At 43.4% G+C, this 12,716-nt stretch overlaps 2 protein-coding genes and 1 long non-coding RNA gene across 3 annotated transcripts; 1 reads left to right on the top strand and 2 right to left on the bottom strand.

The window, feature by feature from the left end:
• The first annotated feature begins 248 nt into the window (after positions 1–248).
• On the top strand, positions 249–9,059 carry zgc:85777 (uncharacterized protein LOC405871 homolog). Its single transcript, XM_061266861.1, has 9 exons — positions 249–483; positions 3,285–3,405; positions 6,249–6,378; positions 6,805–6,911; positions 7,001–7,168; positions 7,257–7,430; positions 7,884–8,045; positions 8,120–8,270; positions 8,722–9,059. The coding sequence occupies exons 1-9, from the start codon at positions 262–264 to the stop codon at positions 8,810–8,812; spliced, it is 1,326 nt and encodes a 441-aa protein (XP_061122845.1). The 5' UTR covers positions 249–261; the 3' UTR covers positions 8,813–9,059.
• On the bottom strand, positions 9,054–10,285 carry bet1 (Bet1 golgi vesicular membrane trafficking protein). The gene is made up of 4 exons (XM_061266863.1): positions 10,145–10,285; positions 9,875–9,981; positions 9,733–9,789; positions 9,054–9,521 (listed from the first exon to the last, which is right to left on the bottom strand). Exons 1-4 carry the CDS (start codon positions 10,161–10,163, stop codon positions 9,366–9,368), a joined length of 339 nt encoding a protein of 112 aa, XP_061122847.1. The 5' UTR covers positions 10,164–10,285; the 3' UTR covers positions 9,054–9,365.
• A 1,587-nt stretch (positions 10,286–11,872) lies between these two features.
• LOC133144299 (uncharacterized) lies at positions 11,873–12,380 on the bottom strand. Its single transcript, XR_009710641.1, has 2 exons — positions 12,238–12,380; positions 11,873–11,990 (listed from the first exon to the last, which is right to left on the bottom strand). It is a non-coding gene; the product is annotated as an uncharacterized LOC133144299 (long non-coding RNA).
• Between the last annotated feature and the right edge of the window lie 336 nt (positions 12,381–12,716).

The following is a 12,716-nucleotide window of genomic DNA, read 5'->3' as shown; positions in this document are numbered from 1 at the left end:
CCTGTTTTCACCAATCATTTCTGAATATTAAAGCTTAGCGGTACCTGGGCTAAAGAAATCAAATATTTATTACTATATTTAGTAGGAGTAGGAGGAGTAGGAGTACTAGCTACTCCTACTACTACTAGTACTACTACTACTAATTATTATTATTATTATTGTTGTTGTTGTTGTTGTTGTTGTTGTTGTTGTTGTTGTTGTTGTTGTTCATCAACAATCTTTTCATTTGACTGTTTATTTTCCGACGTACTGCTTCTGCGCATGCGCGACATAATCAAAACAACAATGGCGCTGCTCGGTGGCTCCGTGCTTTTAAATGAGCTCGTTCGCATCCGTCCTTTCTACAAATTTGCTCCGTTCGGCGTCCGCTCGTTTGCTGACCATGTTTCGTCCCAAAAGGTTGCAAGCAGCACCCCGGAGACCTCGTTCGACCATCTACTCTACACACCAGAGCACTTTGCGTTAAAAGAATCCCTCAGAAAGGTACGAATGGACACTCATGACATTGAGCAAGTTTTGAGCGTCATGAAAACAAAGGTTGATAGTTTTAATAGGTCACTTAATGCCGCAGTGTCAGAGAATGTAGTGTCTAACGTTGCTGCAAACAAGCTCGAGCGCATTAAAAGTAGGTAAGAGGTCAGTGTGAAGTCACTTTATGAAATACTATACAGACTCCCAGGTTACCTCATTAGGTACACCTGTACATAGCAAACATTCTTCAAATTTAACATTCTGCTGTAGCAAAATTGTTGGATATAATATGTAAGATATAATAATTTACTGTAGCGCTTTTGTTGAAACTAATTAGTTTATGCTGTGGCCAGTCAGTGTATGGACAGTAGAACTGGAAAACTTTGAGAGAACTTTTTTTTTTCTTTTTCAACAGTCACCAATCCCCAACCGACTGGTTGCAGCAACGCTAAATATTACATCATTTTGCCTAACAGGCATCTGTTAATGTGTCTTGTATCACGTAGCGTCTGGTTTAAAGAAATATGACTGCATCCAAATACATGTTGTTGTTTTTTTACACGTCTCTCGTGGCTTCAGATCCACTAGGAAACAAAATCATTACACTTTGCCCGTTGTTTTGATTTTATACTAGATAGCAGTCAGGTTGTTCGCTTGCCCTCCGCTTTCCAATGTCGGTTTATAGTCTCATTCCCCAGACGCTAACCTAAATCAATACAGTCTACAGTACATCATCTTAAATGTGCAGTGAGGCAACACTATGTTTTTTTGCTTGTGTTTTTTTTTTTTTTTTTTTTTATCAGAGAGACGGCTGTGTTTTGATTTGTTAAGCTGCCCATCAGATATCGTAGCTAGCTACGCACAACATTTCGCAATTTTCTGGTTTTGTAAGATTGGGAACGTGTGGAAAATATGGGTGCAAATCTGCTATTAGAGGTCATGTTGCGTGCATGAGGGCTTGATGTGTTTTGTTTGTGGGCGATATCACCCCCTCATTACTGCCATTCATACAATTAGTTTTTAATTAATTTTGTTCCGGTTACATATGTTGTATAAGTTATGGTAATTAGTAAGTTATGGTAAGAAAAGAAAAAACAAAAACAAACAGTGCCTTAGTATTTAGTCTGTCCGTTTTTAAAAGCAGACAGATATGTGTAGATAAGAAAGGCAAAAATAACAACAGGAGCCATAATTAGGGCCGACAGCAGAGACGTTGCGGTAAACGGAGGGAAGCGTACTGTGTGATTAAACCTTCAAAGGATGCCGGGAGCCTGGAAATAAACTAGCACAGGCAATATGGGAAGGATGAGAATGTGAAAGGACAATATGTTGTTAGGGCGGGCGGGAAAAGGAACTAAAGGCCGTGTGGTTTATTAAAAGAGTCCTCTGTAGCATCATGTAAAAGATAGCATTGTATATAAATTGAGTCATAGGAAATCCCACGGTGAGAATTCAAGGTCGGACTTGCACCGTGCCAACGTTTCCCCCGCTTGTGCTGTTGGCACTTGGGTGTTTACACAATGAGCAACAAAAGTAAACCATCAATGTAAAACGGGAAGTCCTCCTTTTGAGTGTGTGAATATCTGCTTCAATAAAGACGGAACTTTTCCATGATGGTCATTTAGCCAAAGCTATGTGCATGACCCAGCAGAATTGTTCGGCAATGTTTTCCTCGGTTTTTACATCTTTTTTTAAATCTATTGTTGTTATGATACAATAGCTTCTTATGCTGGTTAGCCAATGTGGTCACATTTTGAGTTGACTGCTTTATCTTATTATTTTGAATTGCCTCGTTTCAGATTGGCTGAATTTGTTAAGTTAGCGTAACAAAGGTCACTGTCGTGTTTTATGTCTGGCTCGCTGCAGGACCTGATAATGCAATGCTCTTGACCCTGGCTTAGCACACGAGTCTGCTGATGTGAAAGCGTCGTGGTATGAACACAAATAGTCCACAATAACCTTTGTGAAAGCATGCAGCATCCCTCGGCAATGAGCCGCCTGTTTCCCGTTCCAGAGCACGGTCGTCCCTCCCTTTCCCTCCTCAGGATTTGAACTTTGAACACGGATGGTTTGACCTTGCAATAATGGCAACCACTGCTTGTGTTTTAGGGTTTGTTCTCACGAGTGCTAAAGAAGGTTTGTCGAGGCCCGGGCTTTTCAAGGTTATGTTTTCACTTGCTAGTGCAGACTTGTCTGAATGGCCTAATGAAAGGGCAATAAAAGAGGAGGGAGTCGAGTCCATAATCCTTCATAATGCCGACGCCTCATTTAGCTCGCCTTATTGCTTGAGGCTTATTTAATGATTCCCACCATCACTAAATATCCAATCGATGTAAGTCGGGAGTGTCATTTATTTGGAAAGGCACGAAAAAGTGAGACCGCCAAGTCATTTTTCAAATATGGTGAGAGTGCCTATACTTCCGAGTAGTCACAGAAATAGTGCTGTTGAAACGTCACAATAGGTTGCTCACGCCTAAGCACTTCTCCAGCTGCGAACCACTTCCCGATTCCTCAGATGAATCACCTTGCCAAAATCTAGCCACTCCAACGTTCATTTTACAAACCGATTGCCATGTATTCACCAGCACCGGCGTTATCAATTCCCCGCGTAATGCATTTTCGCAGGCTGCTCTCTATTCATTGATATGAAACGCATTTTGTGGCTGTCCGCTCGGAATAGATTACATGGACTTTGGGGTGTATACCCAGGCGTGATATGATACATGTGATGCCGTGCATTTAATTTTTCTCTTGTAATTGAGATTCTTTCGGGTTGGAAGAAATATTCACACAGGTCCACCTTTTCCCCACAGATCATCGACAAGGAGATCAACCCTTATGTGGATCAGTGGGAAGCGGAGGGAAAGTTCCCAGCCCATAAAATCTTCAAGATTTTAGGAAACGCTGGCTTCCTTGGCGTCAACAAGCCAGTTGGTGAGATGTGCATTTGTTTGAGCTCGAGAGGTCCACCCTTGTCTCAGTGGCACGTTGATACCTTGTTTGGACACGCTCATCAGCAAAATAGTAGTCCAACTGCTTTTCAAATGAAACCCGGAGCTTGTGTTTTGCGTGGTCGGCGTAGAATGTGTCAATCGCAAGTGCGTGTCTCTGCAAAAGCGCTGAGACATTTTCTGACACCGTTGAAATGATTCAAAACATGTAGTAATTAATGAGAGTGATTACTCATTGGGGCTCCAATCCCAGTGACGTGCGTTTTCCGGATCACTTACCATTTTCATGATTAATGTGCAGCGTATCGAAGAATTGGCAAGAATGAATAACGCGTCAAAACATAGGTTGAACAATGATGAGGCATCTCGCTGTAGTAGAGCAGCGCGCCCGCCGGTCCTCGTATTTGAATTGTTTCAAATTCATCTCTCTGTGAAGATCAAGCATTCTGATGAACGTGGCTTTGAAGCGTCCTATCGACTTCCCGCAGCAGCTGTTGGTTCAAATGGAAACCAGATGGGCACCCAGATGAGTCACTGATGGAGTCTGGAGTTGCGAACGACTTTTTTTTTTTTCCCCCCCCAAATGCAGAAAGTCAGTCGTTCCCGCAACGGTTGTTCTGCAACAGAAATGTGGGTCATTTCTCAACTTTTTTCAGTCAGCCAACAATAGAAGCCCGTTGTTTTGTGCCAATACGGTTGTGAAAATGTCAAAGTCTAACCGACGTCTACGTGAATCGGGTAGAATGGCTTTGCTATCTTATTAGAAATCGGATTCATGTTGTCTCTTATATAGCGTTTTAGCTCAACAGCAAACATCGGGGAATTTCAATGTTTTCTTTAATCCCATGAATGAGTTGCTTTCCTTCATATCATAAACAGCAAACAATCCACACACTTTAAGTCTTTAGGTTTCACCAGGAGTGCCCGGCTCAGCTCAGCTCAGCTCAGGAAAGAGAGCTCGCCAAGGAATTAAAATGTGCTGAGTGCACACGCCTCGAGCATTAGTTGACAGGATTAGAGAACGATGACCTGAGGGACGACTGTGCAAAGACTTCCTTCAATTATTAGGTAGTAGTAAAGAGTCCTTGCGGTGATGCGCCCGCCGCCACCGAAACATGAAGATATTTGACGTATTTGCCATGGTAGACAGGAATTACATTCATCAACCTCTCTTAGAAAATGACATCCTTGTTTGTCTTTAAATCCTGAAAAGAATATGGATCCACAGTCAACGCAATTTGTGGAAGCCTTGCTAACAAACAACCACTGGCGTGTTGACGTGACCTACATTTCACATGGTCCAATTGAAACTACTACATAGAAAAGTCGAGCTTGAGCAGACATGCCCCGTTGCGACGTCTTAGTTTGGCATTGACAAATCTCAGATTGCCCTGTTGCGCTTCCTTCTTTTAAGTCTCCTAGGGCCTCGAGGAGTCCAAATTATGAACGAAATGTATTTAAATACAGTCAACCTCTAAACTATTCTTGTCATAATCTCCTCAGCTTTGGCGGTGGAAAAGAGGCCCCCGTGTATACCTTTTTTTTTTTTTTTTTGCAGTCACAATTTGCGTGTGCACGGAAAGTCCGCGTTACCTGTCAAAACATGGGAACAGGAAGTTTTCCTTAGACAGCCACGCCGGGGGAGAGGACAGTGATGACCTTTGGCTCCCTGCCTGGCTTCCTCTGCCCCGACAGGGAAGAACCCGTCTTTCACACCATGGCAACGCCGAGCTGCTTGACAGATAGGAACTGGCAGCCCAAATTGTTTCCCATCCGTTCTGCTCGTATGATCCCCGCTTTAGTAATACTCTGACGAATTCATGTCATCGTTTGGTTTTCCCCACTCACATTACTAACACATGATGATGTCACATACGTGATCCGATTGTGATAGTGATGCATGCAATCGATCGGTATTGTCCATCACCGCCGAAGAACATCTGCCGCCCGGCCGAGAGAAGCATCGAGGCTATAGGATGGACAATTGAGATTTGAAGCGTACTTGTTTGTTTTTCTTTTGCGTGTGTGTTTTTCTCGACGGCCCGCTGTTCAGTTTTAAGCGGGATAAACTTCAGCGCTTCCTTCTGTCCACATGATCCACCGCAGGGTTTCCAGCTGCACCTGTTTCCTCTTAGTTTTGGCTACCCCCACACTTTGAGTTTGCTCGGCCTACTCTGGCTCACTTGTACCCACGTCCCCAATTTCCCTATTGGCGCGTCCATCGCTGACAGTGCTGTTCATTATTCCATAACTAGTCAGTCAACTAATTTGCCCCTAATTGCTCATTGTCAGTCATTATTCCATAACTAGTCAGGCGGGTGGCACAGATGCCCCTAATTGCTCATTGTCAGTCAGTGCGAAGAATCGCCATGCACTGGACATCTCAACTTGGAGTAGTTTAGTGCCAGGTTGTATTTACCCGGCCAACATGAAATGATGATGAGCAAATAATCGACCAAGCAATTTATTTGGCTGACATTAGCACTTTTATAGTCGGCACAATGTCTCCCGCTTCTTTAAACAACATTCGACGCATTTGTGCAAATACGGGTTGTTAGTTTTGTAAGAAAACAATGATGAAAGGAGCGGATGTGGAAGTGCAACAAAGCGGTGTTTTAGTTCACACTCTTCAAGTCCATTAAATACTGAAGGTTTTTCAGTAACAAATAGACATTTATTTTCATCTCACGTTGACGACTATAATCTGCAGAGAACTGTGAGTCTTGTGCGTCCACCTGACGGTGAATTTTTAATCAATGTCATAAACTGCAACTCTAAATGAATGGAAGAAAGCTAATCTGAAGAAGTGGTTGTTTTTTCTTCCAGAGTATGGAGGCTTAGGACTGGACTTCAGCTACAGTGTAGCGGTGTCCGAGGAGCTGGGTCACATCCGCTGCGGAGGCATCCCCATGGCCATCGGCGTTCAGACAGACATGACTACGCCTGCGCTGGCCAGGTAATAACCCCGAAAACCTGCACCACTTAAATCCTCCTACTTTGGCGTCATATCTGTGTGGAGATGCATATTTAGCCTTGGTGCCAATCTGCCTCCAACGCTGGTTGGTCTCTTTTACTGCGAGGGAAAAAAAATATTCAGTATGTGACTCTCTGTCTTAGTGACATTTTTCCCTTGTGATGCCTTTTGCTGTTATTTTCTTGTAACAAAGCGACTTTTACTGACAGGCGACAAATTCTCATGAGTTTGATTAGGGGAACAATTCTTGCCCGAAACGAGGTTAAAATAACAAGACAGTATTGAAGAAAATGGATGCAGCTAAAATTGCCTCAAGCCTCTCAGGATATGTCTATTTTCTTTTCACAAAGTCTTTTTTGTTGACTTCATAAACCAAACTAGTACTTTGTCAATTGCGTGCTTGTGCAGGTTTGGCTCAGCTGAGCTCAAGAAAGAGTTTCTGCTTCCCAGCATCCTTGGGGACAAAGTTGCGTGCCTCGGCGTTAGCGAAGTCGGGGCAGGTTCTGATGTGTCCAGTAAGTTCCTGTCTTTTGCATCTTGGATTTGGAGAGAAAATGGCCACCGACGTCTTGTGTTTTTTACATTCCACCTGCCGTTGATGCAGACATTAAGACGAAGGCGGTGAGAAAGGGGGACGAATACGTGATCAACGGCGGCAAGATGTGGACCACCACTGGCACCCAGGCGGACTGGATGTGTCTCCTCGCCAACACCAGCGACGGCCCCCCACACAGGAACAAATCCCTCATTTGCTTGCCCATGAATCTGCCCGGTAGGAACAGCGCATCACGCCGCCGCTATCAAAACAAGTTGTCCGAGGGGGCGGGTTATCAACTTTGCTCGCCTTTTCCCCCTTTTAGGAGTGCAAATCGCCCGCAAGATTGACAAGCTGGGCATGTGGTCGTCGGACACAGCCCAAGTGTTTTTCGAAGACGTCCGAGTTCCCTGCAAGAACGTCATTGGCCAGGAAGGCATGGGCTTCACCTATCAGATGCTCCAGTTCCAAGAAGAAAGGCTCTGGGCTGTGGCCAATAGTGAGAGAACTTTCCCTCTCATTTCATAGCATCCATTTCCCACGAATGTTACGGTCAGCGCTGTGTTTTATGACGATTTCCTTTGCACTGCCAAGCCAATCAACAAGGAGGTCGAGTTCACTTAAGGTCGAGCCATCAATTTCGGTGAAGGAGGTTTGTTTGCGTTTAATTTCGACAAGCGTCCGATAATGTTTTCCGAAGAACTTGGCAACGCTCCGTGATGGAATTTTTTAATTTAGCCGTTTTTAGTGGAGTGGCCCGGGCGGGAGTGGTTTGGAACTGCGCTGTGTCATACGGTGAGGTGTTGGTGACATCTTGAGTAGCTACAACCGAGCATCTTTGTCTTTTATAAATGCAGAATTTGGGAACGTTATGCATTTTTAATCACCAAAGGAAACCAGTCCAAAGCAGTCATGCTCACAGTAAATGTTCTCATTTTCCCCCAACCTCTAGTCCTGACGGCGATGGACATGGTCATCCAGGAGACCATCCATTACACTCGACAGAGGACCATCTTCAATCAGCCGGTCCTCCACCATCAGGCGGTCCATTTCAGGCTGGCCGAGCTGCAGACGGAAGTGGAGCTGCTGCGCGCCCTCCTCTACCAGGCCACAGGTAAGCTCCAATTATCTTCCAGTTCTCAAATAATGAAGACCATGCCTGAATCTCTCACTTGGTGGTGCGTTCAGCATTGTATATCAAAGGCAATGACGTCACCAAGATGGCATCCATGGCGAAATTAAAAGGAGGGCGCCTGGCCAGGGAAGTGAGTGACAGCTGTCTCCAGTTCTGGGGAGGAATGGGCTACACCGGCGATGTGCTGGTCAGCAGATTTTACAGGTATGTGTCTTTGAGAGAAAATGTGATTGTCAAATTGCGTTATGAGGACCGCAGACTTAAATACAAATAAAATATCAACAGATTAAGTATAATTAAACAGAATGAAGCTTTTAGCGATGCATGTAGCCTGTTTAAACTTGTTTCCAGGGATTTGCAGCACAGTGTGTACTAACCACGCCGGCCATTGTTTTCAGCCAAGTTTACACTTGTTATCTCAAAAAAAAAAAAAAAAACAGCCACCAAATCATGTTGCTGGGCAACTGTTATTATGACTGGCTGCTAACAAGCGGTGTGTCTTGAGGCAGCTAACAAGCGGTGTGTCTTGAGGCAGCTTGTGTTCAGTAAAAAATAACTGAAGTGGTCCTTACATGAAATTGTACTGACATCTAGTGACATGTGATTGTAGTTTGCAAAGACAAACAAATCCTTGCTAACTACATTTTGTCAACAGAGATTGCAGGTTAATGTCCATTGGTGCAGGCGCTGATGAGGTCATGCTCGGAATCATCTGCAAATACATGGACATTCTACCCAGGAAGTGATGACAGGGGACGATGATTTCCTCCATCAATTCCCTTGATAATGGGAACTTCTAAAACTAATTTTGAAAAACGTGAAAAAAAGTTCATCACCGAAGTGCTGTTCAGCCGACTCTTAAAAAGTATGTTCATTTTGACTGCATGAGGTAGGGCATATATGCAATTAGCATTTTGTAAATATTGATTCACCACTACACAATGGTTTTTGTTTTCTGTCAGTGTATTAAAAAACAAACAATGCCGGTTTTAATTGAAGGAAACACCTGATAAATGTTTAATGGTTAAAAAGATCATCAGAACAATTATTTACATTGAGAACACATTTCATATTTTTGCTGCTCCCCCCCCCCCCCCAATATAGTCTGTAATATAGCCATTCATTTCTGTGTAACACATACTGCAGTTGCTCTGTGTTATGCATAATTAACAAACGATAAGAACATCCACGGATCCATTGCTCATTTCTGAACCATGGCACTGATGACTCAACTCGTAATCAGGTGATCGTCTGTCTATATTTTGAGATGCGTGTTCAAAGTCCAACAGGTTCCAGCTGTCACCTCAACTTGATGAACCAGTAGAGTACAAAGAAGACAAAAAAGCAGAAGAGCAGCATGTAGCACAGCAGTTTGGTCTGACTGCCTCTGGACAGCTGTTTGACTCGGCCGATGGTGGCGCCGAGCAGGCCGCCCGTTGAGTCAAAGTCGGTATCCTAGTTGGGGGAATGGGGACAGATGGAATTCTTCATTGAAACAATTCACTGTGTAGATGAGCAGATTACTTGCTTGTTTAAACACGTACAAACATTTTGTCTCCTTTGAGTGCTGACTGTGAGGAATTATTTACGTCCATATTTTCCCCACTAAGCTTAAACGAGTTTCATGTCAACAGAGCTTTCATTTGACCCATGACAGTAAACTCACCATCTCGTCCAGCATTTTATTCTGATACTTCACTTCCGTTCCGATATCGATTGACAGCTAAAAACAAACATGCAGTCAATTAGCATCATATCGTATTTGAGAGAGACGGCACGGAGCTGTTGGTGAGTTTGAACTTTCTTACACTTTTCAAAGCGCTGACTTTAGCTCTCAGTCCCTCCTGGAGATGTTCATTTTCCTCTTCGTACACGCTGTATCCACTTGCGACGTAGTTTCCAGAAGGTCCATCACCTTGAGCAAATTCAACCACGAGTGCATCTTAATTCAGTTGACATTCACTGGCAAATACATTGGGAAACCGACTAAATTGGATCAATGTGGACCACTAGAAACCGGTTTTCACCTGCTAACTTGCCGATACAAAACAATCAGCATGCAAACTTCATTTTCTTACCCAAGCCGGCGCGCCTCATTGCGAAACAATGGTTAACACTGTCTAGGAGTCTTTGAGTGAGATATGTGTATACAAAGTGTGATGAAAAGCACAACACACATGTATTTTGTAGAGTGTTGTAAATCTATCTGGACACGTATTTGGTGGAGTGTTGTCAGTCCATCTGTCGCTTCCTTTGCTCGTCACCAGAGGCCACGTCATCGAACAGAGCACGACGAGGACCAAAAAGAGCGAACGCTACATTGCATTGCAGGTGGGTGATAACATCGAGTATGCTGTAGTAGAGGATATATAAAGTCATTTCCTCCACAAACAATGTGCAGACAGGAGTGAAGAACCATTTGTACTAGGTAAGAATAAAAGAGATGACGTCACAAATGGACATGGTGGAGGTCATGCATCATTAATACCGATCCTAAGAGCTTCCGGATACGGAATCGATAGCATCCTTCAAAAATAACGATACCAGTAGATATCAGTTTCCGGGAGTGATATCGATCCGTATCAATTTTGAAATCGATACCAGCTTAAAAACGGCGTATAATACGGCATCGATATCATTTTGATATTGACATCAAACTTGATATAGTAAATTGTGTGTTGCAGGTTCCCAAGCCATTCAGACAAACGATCAGCCTTCAAGCGGAGTTCTCCTTGTCAACAAATCATCTTTATTAATAAAAGAAGAAATCATTGAATTAAACATTTTGGGTTGTGTCCATGGATGTATTTGTTTTATCACAAATAAAGTGTACCAACGTTGACACACTCTCTCCTTGTATTCTATCGTGTAGATTGTGGTAGTCCATGTTCTCTCTTGAAGTTGGAGCATCATCACAAGTTCTATAGGGAACATAAGCCTATTAGACATGCCTATTAGTTCGGAGATACACTTGAAGTACACAAAAAAATTCCGAAATCTTCGTGGCAGGATGGACGAGTGGTTAAATACTTTGCCTAGTATACGGGAGACCACAGTTCGACTCCCGCTCTAGTCAACATTTAGAAATTTTCCGGTGTGAGACTCGAACTCGAGTCTCCCGAACACCAGGCAAAAGCTTGACCCGCTCGACCACTTGTAACTCAACAAATAATTCGGTTTTTTTTTATATAAACTTGACTTTGTGCCATTACCACCACCGTACCAGTTAATAAATATGACAAACGGACAGTCCTTGACATGACAGGTGGTAGTCGAGTGGTTTACGACAGTCTACTGACAATGAAATGCTGGTTCGAGCCCAGTATGGTGCCAATCGGATTCGCTTTTTTCCCCCTTAAACTTGTGCTCACTTTTTATCTATTTTACTTTTTTTTTCTTCGATGACGTCATCGCCGGAACACTATAAAAGTCGGGCAAACGAAGCAGTCAGTCTTGCACGCCGCCTCTGACGGAGAGGCGTCTTCCTCCACCTGCAGCTCTGCACGCATTTCCACCAGCTCATCTAAAACTTCGATTATGTGAGTATTCTCTTTCTTGGACTCAAGGTAAGTACAAATGACTTTCTTGCTTGCTTTTAAGACCTAATTGCTTTTGCTTACTTTTAACGTGGAATTTCTCTTTTTGGCTTGCTCACGGCGTGCTAAGGTGCAAGCTAAATTTTAGACGGCAATGGACGCCTTAATTTGCACCAAAAAACATTTATTTGCCATCTGGACGCCGGCGCTGTTAGCTCAAGGTAAGTAGACAAAACAATTCACATTCAAACGGAATGAAACAATCCACAATAATGCATATGCTTTTTAATTGTCTTTTGTCTGCAGGTGAGTCTTCACATTGAGCCTGAACGTTTCAAAGTGGATACAAAAGTTAATGCTTATCTCTTTTCTGTCCACAGGCCTGGATCTGCAACACAAGAACCAGATTAACTACAAAATGGCAGAATTTCGTTTTTTATATGAAATATATCAGTTACTATATCAAATAATTTTCTTTTTCTTTGTCCGCAGGCTCCAAAATGGCTGACAAGCTCTCATTGGCGTGGCTTCATGAGGCATTTGCAGGTCTTCTCTTACTCAACATGCCCACCAAATGTAGCATAGCTAAGCCAAACCAGCTCACAAAGCTGTCAGTTTAAATGTAGAATACTTACTTTTTTACCGTGTCTTTCAGGCCAGCAAGCTGTGGGTGGTTGGAGAAAAGTCCAGAGCTGGCTGTCCTGCTTTCATCACTGGTGAGACGCACGCGCACATTCAGCCATGCACAAATGTTTGCGAAGTTTACTCCAGCAGGTGACACAATCATGATTCAAGTGGCAACAGGTACGCTGAAGTCATTTAGCGTGTCTTCCTGCTTTTGTCCACTAGGTGATGCCAAAGGACCAGGTTCTTGCCGCATGGATCTTCCCCGGTGAAGAAAAAGCTCATCTCCAAGGTTTGAACCTGTTGCTAATGAAATTAAATGTTTAGTTTAAAAAAAAAAGAAAGATTGCTTGCCTTGTTCCTCTCTCGATGCAGTTCAGTTCCAGTAAGACTGTCTGGGACTTGGTCACCATGATCCTCCACCTGCTAGGCAAAGACATTCTCCAAAAAGGTCCTCAAAGCTGCCTCTGTTTTCAGTACTGGCATTCAA

The sequence above is a fragment of the Syngnathus typhle genome, linkage group LG20, assembly GCF_033458585.1.
Source record: "Syngnathus typhle isolate RoL2023-S1 ecotype Sweden linkage group LG20, RoL_Styp_1.0, whole genome shotgun sequence".
Lineage (NCBI taxonomy): Eukaryota > Metazoa > Chordata > Actinopteri > Syngnathiformes > Syngnathidae > Syngnathus > Syngnathus typhle.
Note: the sequence above shows the minus strand (reverse complement) of the source record. Positions and strands in the feature narration are given on the sequence as shown.

Coding starts and splice junctions, on each gene's coding strand:
- zgc:85777 (XM_061266861.1), top strand. CDS start 262: ATGCGCGACATAATCAAAACAACAATGGCGCTGCTCGGTGGCTCCGTG. Junction 484..3,284: donor TAAAAGAATCCCTCAGAAAG/GTACGAATGGAC, acceptor TTTTCCCCACAG/ATCATCGACAAGGAGATCAA. Junction 8,271..8,721: donor CTGGTCAGCAGATTTTACAG/GTATGTGTCTTT, acceptor TTTTGTCAACAG/AGATTGCAGGTTAATGTCCA.
- bet1 (XM_061266863.1), bottom strand. Junction 9,790..9,874: donor AAGTCAGCGCTTTGAAAAGT/GTAAGAAAGTTC, acceptor GTTTGTTTTTAG/CTGTCAATCGATATCGGAAC. Junction 9,522..9,732: donor ATAAAATGCTGGACGAGATG/GTGAGTTTACTG, acceptor TCCCCCAACTAG/GATACCGACTTTGACTCAAC.